The sequence below is a fragment of the Papio anubis genome, chromosome 9 (assembly GCF_008728515.1).
Source record: "Papio anubis isolate 15944 chromosome 9, Panubis1.0, whole genome shotgun sequence".
In the NCBI taxonomy this organism is placed as follows: Eukaryota; Metazoa; Chordata; class Mammalia; order Primates; family Cercopithecidae; genus Papio; species Papio anubis.
This window is the reverse complement of record NC_044984.1, coordinates 116,593,725-116,621,224: the sequence shown is the minus strand read 5'-3', so window position 1 is coordinate 116,621,224 and position 27,500 is coordinate 116,593,725. Positions and strand designations below refer to the sequence as shown.

Genomic DNA, 27,500 nt, shown 5'->3' with positions numbered 1-27,500 from the left:
ATTGAAAGATTTGTTTCTCATGGAATTAATTTGGCCTTAATATTCAGTATTTGGAAATGTCTTAAAGAAAACCATTCTCATTGTAGAAAATCCATTTTCAAATACTTGTTATATCCCAGGGAGATTAGTTTATACCTTCCACCTCAGTCAGTCATCAGCTGCTTTAGAGAATGAAATCCATCCTGCTCCTCCACGTTTTTGGTTCCTGGGGCTCAATTCAATCTGGTCAAGTCTCCCTGGCTGGAGATTCTGTCCTGGGAACAGATACTTAGTTGTAGTCTCATGTGTCTACACTCACCCAAGACTCTATACTTGCTTGCTCAGATAATAGTTAGGTCAGCTCCTAAAAATGCATTCAGCAGAAGACTGAAAAACATCAATTGCTTCATTTGTATACAAATAGAAAGTGGTAGATGATTATATATTACACGCCTTTGAGTAAGTTCATTTAATACTTGAAGCAGTCTTTGTCTCAAAAGAGTGTGCCCTTACTGAGAAAGGATATGTGAACGGTACATTTATTGTTGGAGAGAGTGGATTGTTTACATCATGTCTGGACTTTTGTCTCATTGGGTAGACAGTTCTACACCAGCAGCCCCCTTAATAAAGAAGTCTACATAGACACTGTTTTGTGTCTTGCTATACAGTGTTGAATTCTAACCAACAGAGAATTAAGTATTTTGTTAATTGTGGAACAAAAGAGTAATGGTTGAAAGAGGGATGATTTAAAACAGCACATTTAATTCTCAGAGAAAACTGGGACAGTCTCACTGTGAGTTCTGTTCCATTCAGATCTGCCCTCACTGGAAATGGATTATGATTAAGCATGACGTGCTGGTCTGTCTTGTTCTCAGTTGTACATTAAAGACCAGCCTGTCACCAGGAGGAAGTGTTTGAATTGAGCAGAGTTTAATTCAAGAAGAAATTATTTTTTTGTGATGAGGTCTTAACTCTGTTGCCCAGGCTGGAGTGCAGTGGCACAATCATAGCTAACCGCAGCCTTGAACTACTGGGCTCAAGCAGTCCTCCTGCCTCGGTCTCACGAGTAGCTGGGACTATAGGAAAGTATCACCACACCCAGCTAATTTTTTTTTCTTCCTTTTAGAGACAGGGTCTGTGTTGCTCAAACTCCTGGCCTTAAGAGAAATAATTATTTTTTTCTTTTTTATTAAAGTTATTATCTTTTTAATTTTCTGTAGAAACGGGTCTCACTGTGTTGGCCAGGGTGGTCTCGAACTCCTAGCTTCCAGCGGCCCTCCTGCCTCAGCCCCACTAAGTGTTGGGATTATGGATGTGAGCCACCACACCAGCTGAAATACTCTTTTTAAAATATCAAAATGAACTGGATGTCTAAAGCAGACAGTAAGAGGGACTATGATAAAGATGGTGAGGCAAAAAATGCAGACATCACATAGATGATCTTTAGACTGAATTTATTGTAGAGTCTGATATATTCAGTCATGTGGTTTAATGATGACATCCTATAGAAAATAAAGGATACCTTTTTTGTCAGACAACAGAAGAAAAAGGCAGTTATTTAAAATTTCTGGTTCTTTCATTTCTAAATGGATTAGTGTGAATTTCAAGCCACATAGTGTTTCTTAGCTTAAGTTACTCCGTTGCTGTAAAACACCCAAAATCGGGTGGTAATAAGGAGCTGCAAAGGCTAGAACACTTAACTGCCTGGAGACATCCATTTGAAGGATGTGAGAGTTAAAAGGGAACAGAATCAGGCCTATTTTTAATAGCCTGTCTGTTTCATCCATTATTTTGGTGTGGAGGAGGGTATAAATCTCAGCTATACTCCGTTTCCACTAGGTAGGACACGGAAGATGACCAGTTCTCTGGGGGAGTAATTACTACTCACTGGCTTCCTGAGCAGCTTGATAATGTTCTGCTCCTGTTTTCAGCCTCACTGTGGCCAAGGCAATAATTTGATAATAAGAGATCCTGATTAAATTAAGGAGCCATTTGCTTCTGGATGATGATGTTGATAAAAGGGTTGATGTCCACACTGCCTGCTCTTTCAAAGGTCAGAAAACAGTCTTGAACTAAAAACTACTGCAACAAGCAAAATAATCAGAAGCAGCATAGTTTATGCTTTCGTTTCCTTTGTTGTTGCACCTGGGAAAGTGTCTGTTCTTTGCAGAAATCCTTACTGGCTCCTTTTGCCTCACATTCTGTGGAGGTAAAATTGGAAGTGTCACATTGGGAAGGTACCTGTATAATGAGTCTGTAAGCTGCGAAACTCTTTGTAAACCGGAATCAAGCACTCAGGAGATCTCGGTCACGTAAGCCTGGTTCTCACACACGTGCGTGTTTGCACTTGCATTTTTTTTAAGACAACAGCTTTTGCTTTAGTAGTTGGGTGGTCCCAAGTGAACACTGTCCAGTGGTTCTTCTGGTGCCCAGACGAGGAGGAGATGGGACTGCTCTCAATGTGTTTGTTAGAAACGACACTATTGGCACCATAACCCCATAACCCCCTACAATATTCAGAAAAAAACAAGAAGGGGCTTGAAATACCCACTAGTGTACCGCCTGCTCAGCCCATCTGGGTCTGTGAAACCACATCTGAGCCCTGTGGGCTGTGGTGGCGACACAGGCGGAGGGCGTGCAGGGTTGCCAGCGCCCCGTCTGGGCTGGGAACGCCTGTGCGCAGCTCGCTAAGAGCTCGGGGACCACGCGGAGGTTGTAATTGGTCTCTAGACCACACCTAGTTGAGTGCCGCTGCTTGAAAATCTCAGTTCTACCGAGATCGCGCAATACACACAAGCTACCTTTGGGCACCAGAGCAGACGGAACCGCGGAGCTTCAGGGTGGAAGAGTCGTGGAAACTTTGCCAAGTAAGTGAGGTGGGGAGAGAAGGAAGCCAGTGCCCGACACTGCGGGGAGTGGCTGGGCAAAGCAGCTTTGGAGGTGCTGTAGGGTTCCTACTGTCTGATGAGCTGGTGTGGGGTTCTTACTGTCTGATGCCGTCTCTTGTGGAAGTTAGCAGGGCTGGGGCAGATGTACAGAGCATTGTGGGGGAGGTGAGCCCAGGATCGGACTGATGCCCACCCACCACCTGGCACCCTGCAGTTCCAGCTGGCCAGAAGGCAAGCATGCCGGACCACAAAGCAAAGATCCTCCATCTCTGCTGCTGGCAAGCCTTGGGGCCAGGGGACTCACAGAAGGGCAGGTTTGGGCCTGTGCCTTCCTCCTGCCCAAATGGGTCTCTTCTTCCCCTTCCAGCCAGGGCCGCAGCTGGGGCTGCAGCTTGAGTGACGGGAAAAGAAAGCTATACTCCACCAGCCCATTAGCGGCACTCACAGCATTAAAAATGCAGGAGGTGGTGGTGGGAGGAGCGAGCCGGGAGGAAGACTCATGCAGCTGCGGGGCGCGGGGAAGAGCCGGGCTTCTGACTCCTCAGCCCGGATCAGAGCCAAAGAACGAGGGCAGTTTGGGTTGAGAAGGATTCTCCAGTGTAACCGAGAAGCGAGCGTCCAGGAGGCTGTTGGGGAGGTCGGCACTGTGGGCTTCCTAGCCTTCGTTTGCTGTTTCGAGGGCTTCGTGTGTTCCCGTCCGCCCCTCTGGGACGGCGCCAGCCCGGCAGGGTGCCGACCGTCCCAGGTCTCCCGCGCAGCGCGATGCCGGCCTCGTCCACCGTCCACGTGCTGCAGCTGCTGCGGGAGCTGCTCGCCTTCGTGCTCCTCAGCTACACGGTGCTCATCGGGGCGCTGCTGCTGGCCGGCTGGACCACCTACTTCCTGGTGCTGAAGTGACAGCGCCGCCGCCGCACCTCCCGCCCGGCCCCGCCTCCCGCCCGGCCCCGCCTCCCGCCCGGCCCCGCCTCCCGCCCGGCCCCGCCTCCCCAACTCACCAGGGAATTCCCTTCAAGCCCTGGCCGGAGTTGAGTCCCCGCCCACGCGTAGCGTCACGGTGTCCGACTCAGCTCCGCGCCCACAGGCTCTGCGTATGCCCCGCCCCACGCGGAAGTTTCAGCGGTTGGTTGCCTTGCGCGGCCGTTACAGCCGTTGCCCTAAGCCTCGCCCCCTTTCCCCCTGTCTGCCCAATCCCGACTGCTTCCTTGGGTGGGGGCGTGGCCATGGGGTGAGGCGCTCTCTGGTGGAGGCCGTGCCCGGCCCCGCGCTCACGAAGCTGCGTCACTTCCGGCGTGTGCGCCCGACGTCCGTCCGCTGTACGATGGCGGCTCTGAAGAGTTGGCTGTCGCGCAGTGTAACCTCACTCTTCAGGTACCGCTACCGCCGCGTAGAGGGGACAGGACCAGAGGGAGGGACCGACGCGGACAGCGCTGTGGCCCGGCCCGCGGCGCACGCTTTTCTTACGCGCACGTCCCTCGTCGGCCCAGCTGGGTAGCGGCGTCTCGCCCCGCTCGGGAGGACTGACGACAGTCCCGCCTCCGCCCCTTGGGTCAAGCCGGCTTCGTTTTCAGTTCGTCCATTTTCTAGAAACGAATCCCCTAGACCCCAGGCTGCCTTCTTGGGGCGACTCCGCCTCCCGACCAGCTCGCGTCAGCCCCTCGAAGTCCCTGAGAAGACGTGGAGAGGAGGAGGGACACGGCATGGGGGAGCCTGGGAAGGGAGGGAAGCGTCTGAGGACGTCTTCCCGAAGGCAGAAGGGGCCCGGGGAGCAGGCGCGGGGGACCTCGGCGCGGGGCTCCCTTCCTAGCCCTGCAGGTTTTTGGGCGATTGTAGCGGGACCGTCACACACACCTGACACCCAGGCCAGGGGTCCAGAGCTAAATCCTGCCTGCAGGAGCGGTTATTGTGGCATCCATTTCTAAAATGTTTTAAGGCAACATTTTATTTTTTTATTTTATTTTATTTTATTTCAATTTTATTTTAGACAGGATCTGGCTCTCTCGCCCAGGCTGGAGTGCAGTGGCGAGATCTCCCGGGTTCAAGCAATTCTCACCCTCAGCCTCTCGAGTAGCTGGGATTACAGGCGCCTGCCACCACGCCCGGCTAATTTTGTTTTGTTTTGTTTGAGACTGAGTCTCGCTCTATTGCCCAGGCTGGAGTGCAGTGGGGCGCTCTCGGCTCACTGCGGCGTCTGCCTCCCAGATTCAAGCGATTGTCCTGCCTCAGCTTCCCGAGTAGCTGGGATTACAGGACTGTGCCACCACTCCGGGCTAATTTTTGTGTTTTAAGTAGAGACGGGGTTTCACCATGTTGGCCAGGCTGGTTTCGAACTCCTGACATCAAGTGATCCACCCGCCTCGGCCTCCCAGAGTGTTGGGATTACAGGCGTGAGCCACCGCGCCTGGCCTTCTTTTTTTTTTTTTTTTCTTATTAAATAGACACCAGGTCATGTTGCCAGCCATGTTGCCCAGGCTGGTCGTGAACTTCAGGGCTCAAGTGATCCTCCCGCCTTGCCCTTGGCCTTCCAAGTGCTAGAATCACAGGCGTGAGCCACCACACCCTACCTGAGGCAACATTTTAAACTTGCTGTATGTTGAAAATCTCAAAACCCCTCAGCTGTCCTGCATCCTCATTTAGGTTCCTGCTTGGCTCGAGTTTGAGTTTACAGCCCCTGCAAGTAAATCCAAGAGCCTGTTACAGATTGGCGGTCGTGCCTTATGAAATCTGACTTCTACTTCCAGGTACAGACAGTGTTTGTGTGTTCCTGTTGTGGCTAACTTTAAGAAGCGGTGTTTCTCAGAATTGATAAGACCATGGCACAAAACTGTGACGGTTGGCTTTGGAGTAACCCTGTGTGCGGTTCCTATTGCACAGGTACTGTCGTGTGCAGTGATTCTTATCTAGTGTACCGTGTCGTCTTGAAGTCTCAAGTGGGCAATGAAGCATTAGACAAGCTACCATAGTTTTACCCAGTGCTCCCATCCCTTCCCCCACAGTACCAGCATCTTTTCACAGTTGAGCAGATGTATTAATATTCTCATTTTGATTGTCTCATTTGGTAGGAACAGCACATCAGATTGTATAAAGCGAGTAGAGAGAAATAAGAGATTATAGTCTATCAACAAAGTGGTCTTTGATTCACAGAAATTTATTGAGCAACTTTTATGTGCAAGACACTGAGAATGTAAGCATGAACAAAAAATTCTTGCTCTCACAAAATGCTTTGTGGAGATGAAAGAGAAAATAAACAAATATAAAATATCAGCTAGTGATAAATGGTAGGAAGAAAACAGGGCCAGGCACAGTGGCTGATGCCCAGGGCTTTGGGAGGCCGATGTGGGAGGATGGCTTGAACTCAGGAGTTTGAGACCAGCCTGGGCAAAATAGGGAGACACTGTCTCAACAAAAAAGAAAAAAATTAGCCAGGTGTGGCGGCTCACACCTGTAGTCGCAACTACTCAGGAGGCTGAGGCAGGAAGATCGCTTGAGCCCAGGAGTTTGAGGCTGCAGTGAGCTATGATCTCACCACTGCTCCCAGCCTGGGCGACATGGCAAGACCTTTTCTCAAAAACAAAACAAAACAAATGAGGTAAGTAAATAGGCAATTCTGGGAGGGGGTCGTTTTGTTTTAGATAAAGGTGGTCAGGCTACTCTGATAAGGTGCAGTAGAGATCTGAATGTTCTGAAAGAGCCATTATACTGTCTGGTGCGGGGAGGAGCTTGCCAGGCAGAAGGAACTCAGGACAAAGACCTAGAAGCAGAACTATGCCTGGTATGTCTGAGGAGCAGGGAGGCTAATGTGGCTGGAGTGGAATCGGGGAGACAGTAATAGATGAAGCCAGAGAGTTAACTGATAATCAGATTGTGTACTTTGTATTTTGTGGGCCATTGTTGTAAGGCTTTGGGCTTTCTGAAAAAGAAGCCGCAGAGGAATTTTTTTTTTTTAAGACAGTCTCTCACTCTGTTGCCAGGCTGGAGTGCAATGGCACAATCTTGGCTCACTGCAACCTCCGCCTCCCAGGTTCAAGCGATTCTCATGCCTCAGCCTCCCGGGTAGCTGGGATTACAGGGGTGTGCCACCAGACCCGGCTAATTTTTGTATTTTTAGTAGAGACGGGGTTTCACCATGTTGGCCAGGCTGGTCACCAACCCCTGACCGTAGACGATCCACACGCCTCAGCCTCCCAAGGTGCTGGAATTACAGGCCTGAGCCACCGCACCTGGCCATCACAGAGGATTTTTAACACAGAAGTATTATGATCTGACATAAATTTTAAAAGTTTTAAAAGGTTGCTGTGTGGAACTAGGAAGACTAATAGGCTGTTGCTCTATCTAGGCATGAAATGATATTGGCTTGGACCAGGCAAGCAGAAGAGGTGGGGAGAATTTAGCTGAACATAGTTAGCAGGAGTTGCTGATGGATTGGTTGTGGGGTGTATTCTCTAGATTAGGGGCCCCCAACCCCTGGGCTGGTACTGGTCTGTGGCCTGATAGGAAGCAGGCTGCACAGTAGGAGGTGAGTGGTGGGCAGGCGAGCATTACACCTGAGCTCCGCCTCTGGTCAGATCAGCAGTGGCATGAGATTCTCATAGGAGCATGAAACCTGTTGTGAACTACACATGCAAGGGATCTAGGTTGTGTGCTCCTTATAAGAATCTAACTAATGCCTGATGATCTGAGGTGGAAGTTTCATCCTGAAACCATCGTTGCCCCACCCAGTCCATGAAAAAATTGTCTTCCACAGAGCCGGTCCCTGGTGCCATAAAGGTTGGGGACCACTGGTCTAGATTCCAAGATTTTTTAAAGGCCTTAGCAACTGAATGAATGGCAATGCCATTTAGTAGGATGAAGAGGAGTGGGTTTTGAAAGGAAAAAAATTTTTTGGAAATGTAATATCTAAGATGTCTAGGAAACATCTAGGTGGAGCTATCAGGTAGTTGATATAAAAGTGGCACTTCACTTTAAAAAATCATAGCTTATTTGTTTTATGGGGAAGAGCTAGAGAGGAAACCAGCAAGCTCCATTTCAGCAAAATATCCGTGCCGCTTACGTGTGTGTTCATCACAAAAGGAAGATAAATTCCATGTATCACAAGTATTTTCAGCATCTTCTGTGGCTCACTCATGAGCCCTCACCTTACTGTGCCTCACTTCAGTTGTCATCTCTGCATGCTGATGAATCCATAGCCCTAAAACCCCTCACTTGAATACCAGGCCATTTTCGGCCACAATTGGGACAACCATTGATTTTTCATTCAAAAGGTTTTTGTTTTTTTTTTTTTTAGGTTTGTCCTGTCTCAGTTATTACTTTCTAAGCCCAGTTAACCTCAGTTCTGGGCCACATGACTGGGGCCTCTAGTCATTTAGTACAGCAGTGCCACTTCCATTCTTTGAAACCCCTCAGTGGTCAGCTATACACAATGGCTCTCTCATGTGATCCCAGTACTTTTGGAGGCTGAGGTGGGAGGATCACTGTAGGCCAAGAGTTCGAAACCAGCCTGGGAAACAGAGAGAGACCACCCCTTTACAAAAAATAATTAGCTAGGTGTGGTGGTGTGTCTGCAGTCCTAGCTACCTGGGAGGCAGGAGGATCATTTGATCCCAGGAGTTCAAGGCTGCAATGAGCTGGGATCAATACTGGATGGAGTACAACACTGTACTCCATCCTGGGCAACAGAATGAGAAATGAAAAACCTACAGTGGCTTTCCATGAGGCGTTCAGAACTAAAATCAAACTTAAGTCTCCCTGCACCCAGGACCCTAGTGGGTCTCGTCTCTCTTGTGCCATTGCTCCAACCAGGCTAGATCCCTGGACATCCCCTGCAACACAAGTATTCTTTTCCTCATCGTTAACCTATTTTCCAGGATGCCTGGCCATTCTGATTCTAGGTGTCTTTAGTACCAAATCTCACCTCTGTTTAAAGCCTTTCCTTATTCCTGTCCAACAACGATCTCCTTTCTGGCCACTTAATATTGTATATTTTGATATCTGATGATAATCCTTTGGCACTCTCCTGAGTCATCAGAGCATAATGGGGAGGGTACAGACTTTGAAGTGAGATTTTGTTTGAGGTCTAGATGGGACTTTTTGGAAAAGTTATAGAACTGTTCTGAGCTTCCGTGTCATTGCTTGTACAAAAGGATAATAACTGGACTGTTGTGAGGAACAAGTGAAAACACATTATAAAATGTAGCACATTATGAAGACTCTCAGAATATTGAGACAAAATTAGCTTCTTGTGAGCAGAGGTGTCTTCCTTTTGTAGTCCTATATAAGGTGCCTAATGAATACTTAATTATTTGATTGAAATATAAAGTTCTTGATTTGTTCATATCAAAAATAGTTTTTGACTGCCTCTTTCAACATGCAGTGATTCTGAGTGTTTGTACTCTGAGTCGCAAAAACAAGACACAACGTAGAGTGATTTTTTTTTTTTTTTTTTGAGACAAGTTTCGCTCTTGTTGCCCAGGCTGGGGTGCAGTGGACAACCTTGGCTCACTGCAACCTCCACCTCCTGGGTTCAGGCAGTTCTCCTGCCTCAGTCTCCCGAGTAGCTGGGATTACAGGTACCCGCCACCACACCCAGCTAATTTGTGTCTGTTTAGTAGACTCTGTCTCAAAAAAATAAAATAGCTGAGGTCCCCCCATCAACACTGTACTGCTTCATTCTGCTCAGAATTGCCCTCCCCCATCCACTTTTTTTTTTTTGAGACAGAGTCTCGCTCTGTCGCCCAGGCTGGAGGGAAGTGGCACAATCTTAGTTCACTGCAATGTCCGCCTCCCGGGTTCAAGCGATTCTCCTACCTCGGCCTCCTGAGTAGCTGGGACTCTACAGGCGCCCACCACCATGCCCGGCTAATTTTTTTTTTTGTATTTTTAGTAGAGTTGGGGTTTCACGATGTTGGCCAGGCTGGTCTCAATCTCTTGACCTTGTGATCCACCCGCCCCGGCCTCCCAAAGTATTGGGATTACAGGCGTGAGCCACTGTGCCCAGCCCCCTTTCTTAGACTCAGCTTAATCCTCATCAAATTTGTGAAGCCTTTTCTAAGCTATTAGCACTCAGCATAAAACTGATTGCTCCCTTCTGCATGCCCCTACTGTAGCTCATACATACTCCTCCCACTGCTTCCATTATACATGATTGTGTTCATTTTTCTAGTTCTGTTAGCCCGTCATCCTCCTCTCTCTACCCCTGCACCTGTGTTTGAGGGCAGAGAATGTCTTGTTGAGACTTGTGTCTCAAGTATCGAACACTGTTAATGAATGAATTGTAATCTTATCAGTTTGTTATAATCACTAGTTTTGTTTGTTTTTGAGATGGAGTCTCACTCTGTCACCAGGCTGGAGTGCAGTGGTGCAATCTCAGCTCACTGCAACCTCCGCCTCCTGGGTTCAAGTGATTCTCCTGCCTCAGCCTCCCAAGTATCTGGGACTACAGGCGTGTGCTACCACGCCCAGCTAATTTTTGTATTTTTAGTAGAGACAGGGTTTCACCATGCTGGCCAGGATGGTCTCAATCTCCTGACCTCGTGATACGCCTGCCTCAGCCTCCCAAAGTGCTGGGATTACAGGCGTAAGCCAGCGTGTCTGGCACCATTTTTGTTTTTGTTTGTTTGTTTGGACAAGAGTCTTGCTCTGTCGCCCAGGCTGGAGTGCAGTGGCGCAGTCTTGACTCACTGCAACCTCTGCCTCCTGGGTTCAAGCGATTCTCCTGCCTCAGCCTCCTGAGTAGCTGAGATTACAGATGCATACCACTACCACCTGGCTAATTTTTGTATTTTTTAGTAAAGTCAGGGTTTCACCATGTTGGCCAGGCTGGTCTCAAACTCCTGACCTCAAATGATCTGCCTGCTTCTGCCTCTCAAAGTGTTGGTATTACAGGTGTGAGCCACCGCACCCCACTGCATTTTATTTTATATATAAAGAAATAATTTGCTTTTTGGAGCAGAGAATGAAAGTTGGTTAGAAAGCATACTCCGGAATTATTTCTCTATGTTGTCTTAAATTGCCAAAATAAGGCCTTAAAAAATATAACCCAAAGGAATATAGTGCAGTTTCAGCCTAAAACACTAAGCAGCATGACAATTATGTTTTTTACTTGCCAATTTGTGAAAAAGTTCTCAGTTTGAGCTTTAGAGGTTGAGTGACAATGTTTGTGTCTTTCAGAAATCGGAGCCTCATTCCCTTAGTAGTGAAGCATTGATGAGGAGGGCGGTGTCTTTGGTAACAGATAGCACCTCTACCTTTCTCTCTCAGACCACATATGCATTGATTGAAGCTATTACTGAATATACTAAGGTATGTCTCCTCTTGTTAACTCTTGATCTTCTAAACCATGGTTTAGCAAATAATGGCTCACAGCCAAATTGTGTCTGATGCCCATGTTGGTATTTGATTGAAACATAGCCAGGCCTATTTGTTTCTGTATTGTCAGTAACGGTTTTTGAGGATTTGAGTAGTTTCAGCAGAGGCTGTAAGGCCCACAAAGCCTAAAATATTTACTGTCAGGCCCTTCACAAAAACGTTTGCTGAGCCCTGATCTAAATCACTAGTTTTTAGACTTTTTCCAGGAACCTTTTTTTCAGAAGTCTTAAATGTGGCAGCCTAGTATATAAAACAGAAGTAGAGCTCATGTGGTGCAGTTAGGGGCACAGGGCCATGGTCCATCAACAGAGGTTTCTCTGTGAGGATTAGTTAAAAACCACTGATCTAAGCTAATAGAAAAGAGAGTATATGGGCCAGGCGTGGTGGCTCACATCTGTAATCCCAGCAGCAGCTTGGGAGGCCAAGGTGGGAGGATCACTTGGGGCCAGGAGCTCAAGACCAGCCCAGTCAATGTAGCAAGCCCTATCTCTACCAGAAAAAAAATTTTAAACTTAGCCAGGCATAGTGCGTTGTGTGCCTGTAGTCCCAGTTACTCCAGAGGCTGAGGTGGGAGGATCACTTGAGTCTAGGAGTTTGAGGTTACAGTGAGCTGTGAACATGCCACTGCACTTCAGTCTGGGTGACAGAGCATCCTGTTTGTAAAAAATAATTTTTTTTTGAGATGGAGTCTTGCTCATGCAGGCTGGAGTGCAGTAGCATGATCTCAGCTCACTGCAGCCTCCACCTCCTGGGTTCAAGCAGTTCTCCTTCCTCAGCCTCCTGAGTAGCTGGGATTACAGGCATACACCACCATGTCCGGCTAATTTTTTGTATTTTTAGTAGAGATGGGGTTTCGCCATGTTGGCCAGGCTGGTCTGGAACTCCTGACTGCAGGTGATCCACCTGCCTTGGCCTCCCAAAGTGCTAGGATTACAGGCGTGAGCCACCGCACCCAGCCAATAAAACTTTTTAAAAGAGTATATGGTTAATCAAGTATTGAAGTCTCATTTGTGCATTTGTTTTACATACATTTTCCAGCAGCTTTTTTTCCTCAACCTTTAGATTTTTCCCTTGCATTATTTTCTCTTTCTGTGTCTGAACTGCTGACAAGCTTTTAAAAATACAGAAGTTTACAGACGGAGATACTAATGTCCTGATACCTTTACTTCATAGGATAATAGTGCAATTTAATTGAGGCAGCAGGATGGAAGAGCCAGTTTGCTGTGGTGGAACTTAGTTTCCTTGAGGTAGAAATCTCTCTATTCCTTCTGATATGTCTCAGTTATTTTACTCAGACTTGTTCATTCTGTATTTGTAGGCTGTTTATACCTTAATTTCTCTTTACCGACAATATACAAGTTTACTTGGGAAAATGAATTCACAGGAGGAAGATGAAGTGTGGCAGGTGATCATAGGAGCCAGAGCTGAGGTAAGCAGAAAGTTCTAGGCATGTCTGTGTTAGTGCACCTACCTCATGTGGTATCTAAATTATTGAATTAAGTCTAATCAATATAATCAGTGTTCTCTAAATCTACTTTAAGTCCATTTAAATGGGCTAGACCTCTCATACTGTGTCTGAAGCACTTTGCTTGATTTATATAGATGTCTTCAAAACACCAAGAATACTTGAAGCTGGAAACCACTTGGATGACTGCAGTTGGTCTTTCAGAGATGGCAGCAGAAGCTGCATATCAAACTGGTAGGTTCAAGTTTTGTGTTGGTGTTTTTTTTAACTAGAGGTGCCATTTGAGTTTTCATCTGGTTTTCTAAAATGAGGGCTTTATATTAGATGGTCTAAGTGGCTCTAACTTTGAGAAATTTTCCCCATTTCCTATATATTAACCAACATTTTATTTACACAATAGAAAAAATGAGCATACCCTTGCAGACCAGACCAGTAGAAGCTAGGTTATATCTTCAAAATGAAAAATGATACAACTATTACCATTGGAAAACTGGATTGCTTCCAAATAGTTTGAGTTTTTGGTAATACAGTTTATTAACAATCATAGAATTACACCGTTGGATGAGACTTGAGATGATTAATCTGTGTGAACCTTTTTGTACAGATGGAGAAAATGAGACGTGGAATCATAGTCAGTGGCAAAACCAGGACAAATTATTTGTCTATGTCAGGCTTTGTGGTAAGCATTTCGTAGGCACTTTTTATATGTGAAGAAACTATAGAGTGCAGATGGGCCAAATAATTCAGCTAAGATGATGTGGTACGGTGAGCAGGCAGCCAAGCTGGGACTCAGCTGAGTAGGTCTTTTTTTTTTTTTTTTTTTTTTTTTATAAAATAGAGATGATGGAGTTTTACCATGTTGCACAGGCTAATCTCGAAATCCTGGGCTCAAGCTGTCTACCCACCTTGGCCTCCCAAAGTGCTGGGAGTATAGGCATGAGCCACCAAGCCAAGTATGTCGAATTCCAAAGCCTTTGCTTCTCCTAGCAGCTGGTGCTTTGTCCTCTGCACCTTAGTATCCCAAGGTGCCCATCATAGAACACCTACCTGAGTGGTTCCAAACTAGGTAGGCTCACAGAAATTTTTTTTGGTTTTGAAACTGAGTTTTGTTCCTATCACCCAGGCTGGAGTGCAGTGGCGCCATCTAGGCCTACTGCAACCTCCGCCTCCTGGGTTCAAGTGATTCTCCTGCCTCAGCCTCCCAAGTAACTGGGATTATAGGCACCCACCACCACGCCCCAACTAGTTTTTGTATTTTTAATAGAGAAGGCGTTTTGCCATGTTGGCCAGGCTGGTCTCAAATTCCTGACTTCAGGTGATCGACCCGCCTCAGCCTCCCAAAGTGCTGGGATTACAGGCATGAGCCACTGCGTCCAGCCAAAAAAAATTTTTTTTTGGACAGTTTCACTCTTGGTGCCCAGGCTGCAGTGGTGGCACTTTCTCAGCTCACTGCAACCTCTGCCTCTCCAATTGAAGCAATTCTCCTGCCTCAGCCTCCCAATTACAAGCATGCACCACCACACCTGGCTAATTTTTGTATTTTTAGTAGAGACAGGGTTTCACCATGTTGGCCAGGCCAGTCTCGAACTCTTGACCTAAAGTGATATACCCACCTCAGCCTCTCAAAGTGCTGGGATTACAGACGTGAGCCACCACACCCAGCCGGCTCACCAGAATTATAGCCCAGTACTAGCTGTTATTAAGAAACTGGTTGCAGTGGCTCACACCTGTAATCCCAGCACTTTGGGAGGCCGAGGAGGGTGGATCACTTGAGGTCAAGAGTTCGAGACTGGCCTGGCCAACATGGTGAAACCCTGTCTCTACTAAAAATACAAAAATTAGCCAGGTGTAGTGGCACACGCCTGTGCAGGAGAATGGCTTGAACCCAGGAGGTGGAGGCTGCAGTGAGCCGAGATGGCTCCACTGCACCTTAAGCCTTGGTGACACAGCGAGACTCTGTCTCAAGAAAAAAAAAAAAAAAAAGAACTGGTATGGGTCAGGCCCAGGGGTTCACGCGTGTCTTTGGGAAGCCGAGGCAGGCAGATTGCTGGAGCCCAGGAGTTCGAGGACAACACAGCAAAACCCCATCTCTACCCAAAATAACAAAAATCAGCCGGGCGTATTGGCACTTGCCTATAGTCCCAGCTACTCGGGAGGCTCAGGTGGGAGGATTGCTTGAACCCAGGAGCTCGTGAGCTATGATCATGCCTGTGCACTCCATCCTAGGCAAAAGAGCTAGACCCTGTCTCTCAAAAAAGAAATTGTTATATTAAAACTTACTCTTGTTTTCTGATGTCAAGATTAGCAGACTAGGGTCTCAAGCATCAAATCTTAAAAATGACAGAAAGGGCTGGGTGTGTTGGCTTACACCTCTAATCCCAGCTACTTGGGAGGGTGAGGCAGGAGGATCACTTGAGCCTGGGAGGCAGAGGTTGCAGTGAGGCGAGATCGTTGCACTCCAGCCTGGGCAACAGAGTGAGACCCCATCTCAAAAGATATAAAGCATTTTTTAAGGTAAGTGTTGTGTCATCATACTGAAAAATAAAAAGTAATTCTTTTAGAAGTTATTAAGTTTTTTTTTTTTTTTTTTTTGGAGACAGAGTCTCACTCTGTCCCCCAGGCTGGAGTGCAATGGTGTGAACTCAGCTCAGTGTAACCTCCACCTCCCTGGTTCAAGCAATTCTCTTGCCTCTGCCTCCTGAGTAGCTGGGATTGGAGGCGCCTGCCATCATACCTGACTAATTTTTGTATTTTTAGTAGAGACGGGGTTTCACCATGTTAGCCAGATTGGTCTCGAATTCCTGATCTCAGGTGGTTCGCCTTCCTCGGCCTCCCAAAGTGCTGGGATACGAGCCACCACGCTTGGCCCAGAAAAAGGATTATTAGTGATCCTGAGGAATCGGAGATTTGGAACAAAGAATGAAACAACAGAAGTGTGGAAGCAGCATTATAGTCGTGCCACACAAAGATGGCAGAGGATTCCTGGGTGAACAGGAGGATATGCTTAGATCTAGAAGGAGAAAAGAAGGATAGGATGTATAAGCATTATCTGAAAAAAGTAGACATTTTCCTAGAACTCATAAAAGGGCTAGCAAGTTGTAAACAGAATTTTTTTTTTTTTCCTGGTCTTACTTTGTCACCAGGGTGGAGTATAGTGGTACAATCATGACTCACTGCTTACTACAGCCTCAGCCTCTGGGCTCAAGCGATCCTACCACATCAGTCTCCCAAGTAGCTGGGATTATGTGTTTTTGGCAGAGACAGGGTTTCGCCATGTTGCCATCCGCCCACCTTGGCCTCTCAAACTGCTAGGATTATAGACATGAGACACTGTGCACGGCCTTACGATTTCACTTTTTTAACAAAAAATCTGGTCCAGGTGCAGTGGCTCATAACTGTTGTAATCCCAGCACTTTGGGATGCCTAAGCAGGTGGATCACTTGAGCTCAGGAGTTCGAGACCAGACTTGACAACATGATGAAACCCTGTCTCTACAAAAAAATTAGCCAGGCATGGTGGTGGGCACCTGTAGTTCCAGCTTCTTGGGAGGCTGAGGTGAGAGGATCACTTGAGCCCTGGAGGTTGAGGCTGCAGTGAGCCATGATCAGGCCAGTGCACCACAGCCTGGTTGACTAAGCAAGACCCTGTCTTAAAAACAAAAAAATGGCTGGGCGCAGTGGCTCACGCCTGTAATCCCAGCACTTTGGGAGGCTGAGGTGAGCAGATCACGAGGTCAGGAGATCGAGACCATCCTGGCTAACACGGTGAAACGCCGTCTCTACTAAAAATACAAAAAAATTAGCCACGTGTGGTGGCAGGCGCCTATAGTCCCAGCTACTCAGGAGGCTGAGGCAGGAGAATGGCGGGAACCTGGGAGGCAGAGCTTGCAATGACCTGAGATCACACCACTGCACTCCAGCCTGGGCAACACAGCAAGACTCCGTCTCAAAAAACAAATAAATAAGCAAATAATAAAGTAACAGCATAACAAAAAGATTCAGAGCAAAATCCCAAAAGCTACTAAGAAAAAATAGATTACCTACAAAGGAAGTAGAATCAAACATCAGGCATCTTCTCCGCAACACTAGAGGTGACGATACATAAATAACCTAGGATTTTATGTATAGCCAACTACCATCAAAAAGTGAGAATAAAATATACACTCAGACATAGACTCAAAGTACCACCTGCATACACTTTCTGGAAGAACTATGAAGAAGGAAAAATCAGTTCTGAAAGAAGCTACTAAATTTTTTTTCCAAAAGTTCTGAGTGTAAAACAAGTTTTTTAATTTGGGAAAGTGAAAACATGCTAAGCACATTGACATTAGACATTATTAAACACTGCAGAGAATTAGTAGGAGTGGCAGGAAACTTGGTAGCTTCAATTGAGGCAGGAAAGGTTTAAAAAGAAAACCCATTAATTAGAAAATACAAAACTGGGCCAGGCGCAGTGGTTCACACCTATAATCCCAGCACTTTGGAAGGCCGAGGCAGGTGGATCAGCTGAGGTCAGGAGTTCGAGGCCAACATGGCGAAACCCCATCTCTAATTAAAAAAAAAAAAATTATAGGAATAATTTCAAACATCAGTGATTACAGTAAAAGTAAACTTATTAAATGAAACTTTTAGATTGTGTTCCAAAAAATCTAGCTAAATCAAAGAAAGCATTCAAGATAAAAAGCAATCAGTAGGACAGAACAATTCTTTAAGACATCAATCATGAAACATGTACTTTAATAAGGCAAAAACTGAGAATTACAAGGAGATCTCAGAGATGTGTGTAATACTTAATTTTCTGAGCACGCTTGCAGGTCAAGAAGACCAAAAAAATTAAAACTATTAAGGATTAGAACAGAATTTTTTTTGGAGACAGGGTCTTGCTCTGTTGCCCAGGCTGGAGTGTAATGACATGATCACAGCTTACTGCAGCCTTGACCTGGGCTCAAGCCATCTTCCCATTTCAGCCTCCCAAGTAGCCCAACTAATTTTCTTTTTTTTTTTTTTTTTTTTTTTAAGAGATGGGGTCTTGTTATGTTGCCCAGGCTGATTTTGAACTCTTGGGCTCAAGTGATCCTCCCGCCTTGGCCTCCCAAAGTGCTAGGATCACAGGTGTGAGCTGAGCCACTGCATCCAGCTCAGTATGATTTTTGATTTTTTATTTTGGAGACAGGGTCTCACTCTGTCACCCAGGTTGGAGTGCAGTGCCTTGATCTTGGCTCACTGTAACTTCTGCCTCCCAGGCTCAAGCAATCCTGTCTCAGCCTCCTGAGTAGCTGGGACCACAGGCAGTCACCACCACACCCAATTAATCTTTATTTTTTGGTAGAGATGGGGTTTCACCGTGTTGCCCAGGCTAGTCTCAAACTCCTGAGCTAAGGCAGTCCACCTGCCTCCGCCTCCCAAAGTGCTGGGATTACAGGTGTGAGCCACTGTGCCCGTCTGTGATTTTTTTTTTTTTTTAAACTAAGGAAAATCAGATTTGTGTGTGTGAGAGACACAGGGTCCATGCGGGAATGCAGCAGTGGATCATACATCATAGCTTGCTGTAGTCTCAACCTCCTGGACTCAAGTGATCCTCCCTACCTTAGCCTTCCCAGTAGCTGGGATTACGGGTGCACACCATCATGCCCTGGCTAATTTTTTTATTTTTAGTAGAAACAGAGTTTCACTAAGTTTCCCAGGCTGGTTTCGCAGAGTGATTTTTAAACACGTGATAAATGTATATATACTGAATATAAAACTTTGTCCCCTCTATATCTTCATATTCTTCTAAGACACAAAGTAAATTTTGTACCAGGTGACAAAAGGAAAAGACAACAAAATCATTTAAAAAGTTGATATATCGGCCGGGCATGGTGGCTCACGACTGTAATCCCAGCACTTTGGGAGGCTGAGGCGGGTGGATCACGAGGTCAGGAGAGCAAGACCATCCTGGCTAACACAGTGAAACTCCATCTCTACTAAAAATACAAAAAAATTAGCCGGGCATGGTGGCAGACACCTGTAGTCCTAGCTACTCGGGAGTCTGAGGCAGGAGAATGGCGTGAACCCGGGAGGCAGAGGTTGCAGTGAGCTGAGATTGTGCCACTGCACTGTAGCCTGGGCAACAAAGCAAGACTCCATTTCAAAAAAAAAAAAAGTTGATATATCATATTCACCAACCTTCAATCTACCACTAATAAAGAAATTCCTGGCCGGGCGCGGTGGCTCAAGCCTGTAATCCCAGCACTTTGGGAGGCTGAGACGGGCGGATCACGAGGTCAGGAGATCGAGACCATCCTGGCTAACACGGTGAAACCCCATCTCTACTAAAAAATACAAAAAAACAGCCGGGCGAGGTGGCGGGCACCTGTAGTCCCAGCTACTCGGGAGGCTGAGGCAGGAGAATGGCGTAAACCCGGGAGGCGGAGCTTGCAGTGAGCTGAGATCCGGCCACTGCACTCCAGCCTGGGTGACAGAGTGAGACTCCGTCTCAAAAAAAAAAAAAAAAGAAATTCCTTATGTCTACAAAGTTTGAAAACATGCTTCTTGGCCGGGCGTGGTGGCTCAAGCCTGTAATCCCAGCACTTTGGGAGGCCAAGACGGGCGGATCACGAGGTCAGGAGATCGAGACCATCTGGTTAATATGGTGAAACCCCGTCTCTACTAAAAAGTACAAAAAACTAGCCGGGCAAGGTGGCGGGCGCCTGTGGTCCCAGCTACTTGGGAGGCTGAGGCAGGAGAATGGCGTGAACCCGGGAGGCGGAGCTTGTAGTGAGCTGAGATCTGGCCACTGCACTCCAGCCTGGGCGACAGAGCGAAACTCCGTCTCAAAAAAAGAAAAAAAAAAAAACAAAAAACATGCTGTTTAAAAACTACAGGCTAAAGAAATTTAAGTGGAAATATAAAAATATTTAGAACAGTGATGACAAGCACAGTATATAGGAGAACTGGGAGGCTGTAGACAAAAGTAGCTCATAAAGGGAGATTTACACCTATGTCATAAATACAAAGACTGAATGACAGGTAATATTTACTGTAACAATACTGAAAATGAGCAAGTGAAACTTTAACTCAGTTATCAGAAAGGCAAAATGAGAAAAATGGAACATATTAGAAGTAGTTAAATAGGAACAATCAGGCAAAATCTGCTCTCTTGAAAAGACTGAAAAATTAGGCAAAGATTTGGTAAGTATGACTTTAGAGAGAGTGGTAAAGTAACATCAGAAATAATCGTTAACAGAAGTGTTTTTTTTTTTAATATGAGAATATTATGATCTTTATGTCAGTCTCAAAGAATCTGTATAAGACTATGTTGGGCACAGTGGCTCACAACTGTAATCCCAGTACTTGGGAGGCTGAGGCAGGAGGATCACTTGGGCCCAGTAATTCAAGACCAGCCTAGGCAACATAGCAAGACCCCATCTCTACCAAAAAGTCGAAAAAAACTAGCCGAGTGTGGTGGTACACACCTGTGGTTCCAGTTACTTGGGAAGCTGAGGTCGGAGGATCACTTAAGAGCCAGGAGTTCAGGGCTACAGGGGACCATGATTGTGCCACTGCACCCCAGCCTGGGCAAGAGTTAGGCCCTATCTCAAAAAAAAAAAACTGTAATCCCAGCACTTTGGGAGGCTGAGGCAGGGTAATCACTTGAGGCCAGGAGTTCGAAACCAACCAGGCCAACATGGTGAAACCCTGTCTCTACTAAAAACATAAAAACTAACTGGGCATGATGGCATGCACCTGTAATCCCAGCTACTTGGGAGGTTGAGGCAGGAGAATCGCTTGAACCCAGGAGGCCAACGTTGCAGTGAGCCAAGATTGTGCCACTGCACTCCACACTAGGCAACAGAGCGAAACTCCATCTCCAAAAATAAGTAACTATAAAAGTAGAAACGGTGGCCAGGCGCAGTGGCTCACATCTGTAATCCCAGCACTTTGGGAGGCCGAGGCAGGTGGATCATGAGGTGAGGAGACAGACCATCCTGGCTAACATGGTAAAACCCCGTCTCTACTAAAAATACAAAAAAAAAAATTAAGCATGGTGGTGGGCGCCTGTAGTTCCAGCTACTTGGGAGGCTGAGGCAGGAGAATGGCGTGAACCCGGGACCGGGTGGAGCTTGCACTGAGCCGAGATCACGCCACTGCACTCCAGCTTGGGTGACAAGAGTGAGACTCCGTCTCAAAAAAAAAAAAAAAAAAGTAGAAATGGTATTCAAAGATTTTGATGTCCCCGAAATGGACACCAGGGCCTAGGATGTTTTGTGAGAGAGTTGTATCAAATCTCCCAAAACTAGAATACCTATGTTACTGTAAGTGTACCTGAACATCGAAAGTAATGACAAGCCTCATATTACAACTGTATGAAGCCAGCATAGCCCCGATCCCAAACTGGGGCTAGGGCAGCACCAAAACGAGAAGGTATAGTTCAGTATCACTTCAAAATGTAGCCGTAAATCAAACATAGCCATTTACCCTCAAAATAGAGTGATAGTTCACCACTGTAAAAAACTAGAGAGACGACTCCTCAAAAAAAAAATACATAATTCACTACTTGAGATGATACATCCATAGATTAAACGAAAAAACCACTTATCTCAATATATGCCCAAAACATCTTCAATAAAATGTAGCCTTTATGATTCGAATCTAAGTACAATTATGAAGAGATACTTTTCTTAATGTAATAAAGGTTAAGTAATCCTACTTAATTGTGTGAACTATCAGAAGTGTTTTCATCGAAGTCAGAAGAGGAGGATGCCTGCCATTCTCCACTACCTGTCAACATTGTACTCAAGGCTCTTGGTAATGCAGTAAGAAAAGATCAAAATGTTCTATAGATGAATTGATAAAATGTGTATACCCAGATGATGAAATACACTAACTAGCAGCAGGTAAAATGAGAGCTCACACACTTTTTTTTTTTTGGAGACGAGTTTCACTCTGTCGCCTCGGCTGGAGTGAAGTGGCCATCTCAGCTCACTGCAACCTCTGCCTCCCAGGTTCAAGCAGTTCTCCTGCTTCCGCCTTCCAAGTAGCTGAGACTACAGGTGCACTCCGCCACACCCAGCTAATTTTTTTGTATTTTAGTAGAAACAGGGTTTCACCGTGTTACCCAGGCTGGTCTCGAACTCCTGAGCTTAGGCAATCCACTCGCCTCAGCATCCCAAAGTGCTACGATTACAGGCATGAGCCCTTGTGCCTGACCTTTTTTTTTGAGATGGAGTCTCTGTCACCCAGGCTGGAGTGCAGTGGCACGATCTTAACTGGCTTCAGCCTTCACCTCCTGGGTCCAAGTGATTCTCCCGCCTCAGCCTCCCAAGTAGCTGGGATTACAGGCATGCACCACCATGCCTGGCTAATTTTTTGTTTTGTATGTTTGGTAGAGGCAGGGTTTCGCCATGTTGGCCAGGCTGGTCTTGAACTCCTGACCCTCAGGTGATCCGCCTGCCTTGGCTTCCCAAAGTGCTGTGATTAGAGCCACGGCGCCTGGCCTTCAAAACACATGTTTAAGTGAAAAAATTATAAAACATGTTTAATACCTTTTATGCTGTTTCTTTTTTTAAAATTTATAAATATAAATTTATAGTAACTATTTTTCTATGCATTCCTTTACCTTTAAAGATTAGGGTGACAAAAGGGATCTTTGACAATTTTATTCGTCATCTCTTTGTCAAAAAGAAATGGGTGACGTGTAGTTAAAAAAATTCATCAAAGTCTGTACTAAAAGCTGTGTAGCTATAAAGATGATTGTGAGAGTTAATAATTGTGTTGGCCGCTGATAGCTGAAGAAAAATACTGTTTTTGACAGTGTCGGTTAAATCCAGACCTGGACATAGAGGTGGAAGTTCCTTTGCAGAGAGAGAAGACAGGGAGGTCAAGGAAAATGACCCCAAGAGGGGTTCAGATGACAGCCACAGCACCCCCAGGCCGACGTCCACATGAGCCTTCTGCCCTGCACAACTACTCAACCCGATTGTCCCATATTTTGGCAGGCGCAGATCAGGCCTCTATAACCGCCAGAAATCACATTCAGCTGGTGAAACTGCAGGTGGACGAGGTGCACCAGCTCTCCCGGAAAGCAGAAACCAAGCTGGCAGAAGCACAGATAGAAGAGCTCCGTCAGAAAACACAGGAGGAAGGGGAGGACCGGGCTGAGTTGGAGCAGGAGGCCTACCTGCGTGAGGATTGAGGGCCTGAGTCCACTGCCCTGTCTCCCCACTCAGTGGGGAAAGCACGGGCAGATGCCATCCTGCCCAGGGTTGGCATGAGTATCTACACCGAGAAGAGGTGGCAGGTCCTGCTCTGGCCAATCAGGCGAGACGCCTTTGTGAGCTCTGAGTGCCTCCTGTGGTCTCAGGCTTGCACCTGGACCTGGTTCTCAGCCCTTGGGCACTGTACCTTGTTTAACATTTCACCCCACTCTGTACAGCTGCTCTTACCCACCCATTTTTTCACCTCACACCCAAAGCATTTTGCTGACCTGGGTCAGAGAGAGGAATCCTTTTTGTCGTGCCCTTAAGTTCAGCAGCTGTTTAACCTGTTTTCAGTCTTATTTACATTGTCAAAAATGATATAGTACTTGTTCCCTCTGTTGGGATGCGAGTTTTGGCGGGGGGCAGGGAACCTGTCCAGTTTGTACGATTTGCTTTTAAGTGTTTCTAATGTGTTCTCTGATCTGCCCTCACTGCCCTGTGAGGACAGCTCAGGCCAAGGAGTGAAAAGACTACTTACTAAGGGAAGGGATGCACAATGTTTACCTGGTGCTCTCAACAGGACTCTTAACACAGGCCTCTTGTTCCTTTCTTTCCTTTGTGTTTCTCTATTGTATCCAAAGGAGAAGAGTAAGATTTTGTTTGCATCTAAAAGAGAAAATATGTCTCTCTCCTGGGGTCCTATGCAGCCTCCTTCCTTTAGGCCCCAGACTGGCAGCGCCCCAGGTGGCTCCAGGAATCCCCGACAGGTTCCTGGCAGCATTTGCTACCCTTTGGCTCCCATTCAACATATGCTAGACAAGTTAGCCAGGTTGCAGTGTTTTTAATCAGAGCTAACAAGGTGAGGGGAGTTACAAAAACCAGGTCGCATGTTCTGTAGACCAGCGGGGATCAGTTTCTCACGATGATAGAGAATCAACACTGAGTCCACTCTCAGGCTGTTGCCCAACCCACCCTTCAGCGCTGGGGTATGGAGGCAGCTGCACACTTGAGCCCCTCATCTGTCACCAGTGCCCACATGGTCCACATCTCTAGGGGGCTAAGGCGGTGCACCAGCAGGAGCCCCCTATACAGGCAGGGGTCTAAAGGGTCCAGGGGCTGCCGGATTCCAAATGTCTTGAAGCCAGCATGGTGCATGGGGCTCAGCCCCAGCCTCCTCAGGCACATACCCACAAAGACGTCATCAATGGGGAAGAGTTCAGCCTCTTCCATGGTAGCCTGGAGGCGCCGCACGGTGGCTCTGGACATGACATACCCTCCCCCACCAGCATAGGGTGGGTAGTGGGTGGCTCTGTACATTGAGAGTGGGATGAAATATTTGACCTTAGTGTTCCTGTTGGGCAGGGCTTGGCGGATGACATCTCCCACCAGGAGGTCCTGGGCCGGGTCCCAGCCATCCAGGAACTCTAACACATTGGGAACGTGGACAAAGACATCATCATCTCCCTTTAGCATGAAGTGGGCCTGGGGGCAGGCAGCCACCACCCAACGCTGCAGGTGCAGCTCCTTGAGCGTCAAGTTGAAGAAGTCCTCAGTGAAGTCCCACTGGAGGATGTCATCAAACTCCCTACTCTCATAGGCCAGCAGCTGGGCTGGGGGAGCGGGTCCTGCCACCCCCAGGAGGAACACCAGCTTCAGCTGCCGGCCCTTAGCCCAGCCCCCAGCCCTGCCCCACGTGCTGCGGATAGCCGCACGGCGCTCCACGTGACCAGGCTGTGACTTGATGGCCAGGAGCAAGAAGGTATCCTTGGAACAGCCTGAAGGCTCCAGCAAGATAGAGAAATTTCGGCAGTGGCGATATGTCAAGAAGAGGCGGTGACGGCTAGGCAGGGACACAGAAGCGCTAGCCACTGTGTGATTGGGTGGACACCGGCTGTGACGGGGTGCTGGGGGAGCCCAGAAAGGCTGGTGGGCCATGGGGTCTCCTGCGGGCTTGGCCTCCTTCCTCAGGAAGAGCAGGCAGCCGAGCAACAGCACAGCCAGGCTGTACGAGACCAGCCAGCCCAGCCTGCGGAGCATTGCCGGTCCCTGCAAGGAGAGAGCCACCTGAGCAGGGTCCAGTCCCGGGTCCCTGTTGCTGTCCCCAAGAGCTGGGCAGGAGTTAATCTGCACCCCAGCAGCTAAGTCCCTGCTGGCTTCTGGACTTCTTTTTTTTTATTCTCAGTGTGTCCTCAGGCTCTTTCCAGAGTCCTCCCTCCCCTGAGGATGGGCTAAGCACAGCTCCTGTGCCAGCCCTTGCCCTCCTCTGCCATCATCTGAGGACTCCTAGGTCTGTCTTTCCCAAAATGATTTGCTGCCACTTTACAGCTGACACCATAAATGTTCCCAGCCATTGTCCCAGGAAACTCGAGCACCTGATGAGTTTTAGGCACAGACTCAGTTTAGCTTGGATCAAATTCACTAAGTATGGAACTGACACCATTTCCCAAAAAAAAGCCTGGTGCCTGTGGGGTCCTGTGTTGGGCATCTCCAAGATGACCAGGAGTGCACTGCCTCCCTTGGAGAGGAACCAGCACCACGGGGTGGCCGTGGCCACCAAAGCACACACCCTTTACACCTGCCTCAGAGGTTCGGGCTTCCAGGCGGTAGTGAGACAAAGCCACACACAGCAAGAGGGGGAGCAGGAAAGCTGGGGACTTGTATCAGGGATGGCTTCGGAGGCCCCCGCCCTGCCTTCCCACCATGCTCTAAGGGCTGATTTCTCCCAGGGACCTGAACAGAGAAGGATGAGGAGACAGAATCCAACCAAGTGGCCCGAGTTCCACAGTAGCAAAGCCAGGCTTCAGTTTCTCATCATTTTGGTCCCTTTGGTGTCTCCCTCTGCCCCAGTCCCCTCCCCTTCACCTCCACTGCCAAGTCGTCCTGTCCCTTCACTTCTGACCAGTCTGCCGCACCGGCCACTGCCACAGCCACCGCCACCAGAAAAGCAACTGCTAGGTGCTAGGGATGCAGTGGCAAGCAAGACAGGGTCGCTGCCCTCTCAGAGGGAAGCACAAAATACATAGGAACCGGGTATGTTGAGAAGTTACAATCTAATGCAGAGAATTGGCTGACGGGGAGGACGGATCCTATAGCCAGGGGTAGCTAACAAAACCCTCCTTGATGGAGGGACGTGTGAGCAAGAACTGGGTGAGGAGTGGGACCTTGCCTGAAGACCTGGGGTCTCTGCAGGCTGAGGGCAGAGTCAGGTAGCTCCAGGGCAGGAGTGAGGGGAGAGAGAAGGGAGAGGGGGGCCCAGCGGGTTTACAGTAGGAGACGGCCTGCCCGGCTAGTGAAAGAATTAAGGTTTTGTTGGTTTTTTGAGACAGTGTCTCTGTCACCCAGACTCTAGTGCAGTGGCACAACTATAGCTCACTGCAGTCTGGAACTCCTGGGTTCAAGCGATCCTCCGGCCTCAGCCTCCCCAGTAGCTGGGACTACAGGCGTGCAGGGCCCGGCTATTTTTTGTAGAGATGTGGTATCTGAGCTGGTCTGGAACTCCTGGCCTCAAGCGATCCTTCCGCTTTGCCTCGGCCTCCCAAAGCGTTGGGACTACAGGCGTGAGCCACCGGCCCGAGTTTTCTGAGCGCCCTGGAGATCTATGCGGGGGCGGGGGACAAGGGGGTCTGGCCGAGGTGGTGAAAGAATCCGACCTTTGGTAAAAGGCCACTCCTACCACCCCTTCCCTGGTGGGCTGCGGAAGGCTGGGGAGGAAGCATGAAGGGCAGCTGGAGACTGTCTCCGTGCTTGGGATGCCGGGCGGCGGCAGGGTCGAAGGGAGATGAGTCTCGGGTATGAAAGCACCGCGGGCTATGGGCGAGGGGCCCGGGTGGGCGGCGGTGCCATTCACCGAGAAGGGCGCACGGCAGGTGGCTTGGTTCCGTCCCGGGAGGTTTCAGTCCAGGCTGCGCCGCGGCCCGGGTGGTCCGCACAGCCTCGCCCCGCCGCCCTCCGAGCCGCGGAGACCCCAGAGCCCGGCTCTCCACCCGCCGCAGGGCGCACGACCCCTTCTGGTGGGGCGCGGGTCCTGAGGCTGCGCTCGGCCTCGGGCGACAGCCGCCTCTGGTCCTCACAGGACTAGGTGACCCAAAACGCCCGGCGCGGGCAGGGGGCGAACTCTGGTTCATTCTTTCAACGCGACAGTCTCTGAAGGGCTGGCGGCAGCAGAGACCCACCCCGCGGGTCCCCCGGGCCGGGCTTGGAGGCAGCGCTGCGCGTCGGGCGCGGGCGGCCCAGGTTGGCGGGGTCTACGACGCCCGGCTCCGGCCTCTGTCCCCAGCCCGGAGAACCAAAGCCGAGCGGCCCGTGGGTCCCGAGCCGTGCCCGCCGAGGCCAGACTCGCGCCGCACCCGGGCGGGGCCGGCGTCCTCGCGGGGACCCTGGGGAACCGGGGAGCGGGCCGCGGGGTGCAAAGACACGGCCGCCCTGGCGACGCCCCTCCCCGCACAGTGACCCATCCTCTCACAGCAGCGGGGGCCCGGCTCCCAACCTACCTGAGCGTGACGCCGGGGTACGGGCGAGGAGCTCGCGCAGCGGAGCCAGGGCGGATGGTCCCCAGGTGCACGGAGCTCTCGGGACTCGGGGGTGGGCGGGGCGGGGATTTAGGGCGGGGGTTCGGGCGGGGGCGGGTCCC

General features: G+C 48.6%; 3 protein-coding genes across 9 annotated transcripts; 1 reads left to right on the top strand and 2 right to left on the bottom strand.

The window, feature by feature from the left end:
• Positions 1 to 1,414: 1,414 nt before the first annotated feature.
• LOC103876128 lies at positions 1,415 to 4,089 on the bottom strand. Its single transcript, XM_031650186.1, has 2 exons — positions 4,012 to 4,089; positions 1,415 to 3,857 (listed from the first exon to the last, which is right to left on the bottom strand). Exons 1-2 carry the CDS (start codon positions 4,087 to 4,089, stop codon positions 3,309 to 3,311), a joined length of 627 nt encoding a protein of 208 aa, XP_031506046.1. The 3' UTR covers positions 1,415 to 3,308.
• DIABLO (diablo IAP-binding mitochondrial protein) lies at positions 3,626 to 23,468 on the top strand. 6 transcript variants are annotated; one of them, XM_009181894.3, is made up of 7 exons: positions 4,109 to 4,235; positions 5,606 to 5,738; positions 11,031 to 11,162; positions 12,547 to 12,657; positions 12,831 to 12,927; positions 13,298 to 13,372; positions 22,670 to 23,464. In XM_009181894.3, the coding sequence occupies exons 1-7, from the start codon at positions 4,186 to 4,188 to the stop codon at positions 22,864 to 22,866; spliced, it is 795 nt and encodes a 264-aa protein (XP_009180158.1). In that variant the 5' UTR covers positions 4,109 to 4,185; the 3' UTR covers positions 22,867 to 23,464. The 6 variants fall into 6 exon arrangements, with proteins under 6 accessions (XP_009180160.1, XP_009180161.1, XP_009180158.1 ...); XM_009181895.3 differs by lacking the exon at positions 5,606 to 5,738 and adding an exon at positions 5,502 to 5,605 and having other exon boundaries at positions 4,142 to 4,235; XM_009181896.4 differs by lacking the exons at positions 5,606 to 5,738; positions 13,298 to 13,372 and adding an exon at positions 5,502 to 5,605 and having other exon boundaries at positions 3,626 to 4,235; positions 22,670 to 23,466.
• On the bottom strand, positions 22,311 to 27,456 carry B3GNT4 (UDP-GlcNAc:betaGal beta-1,3-N-acetylglucosaminyltransferase 4). Of its 2 annotated transcripts, none has more exons than XM_009181898.3 (2): positions 27,361 to 27,456; positions 22,311 to 24,916 (listed from the first exon to the last, which is right to left on the bottom strand). In XM_009181898.3, exon 2 carries the CDS (start codon positions 24,905 to 24,907, stop codon positions 23,846 to 23,848), a length of 1,062 nt encoding a protein of 353 aa, XP_009180162.2. In that variant the 5' UTR covers positions 24,908 to 24,916; positions 27,361 to 27,456; the 3' UTR covers positions 22,311 to 23,845. The 2 variants fall into 2 exon arrangements, with proteins under 2 accessions (XP_009180162.2, XP_031506709.1); XM_031650849.1 differs by lacking the exon at positions 27,361 to 27,456 and adding an exon at positions 26,521 to 27,080 and having other exon boundaries at positions 23,696 to 24,916.
• Positions 27,457 to 27,500: the final 44 nt, after the last annotated feature.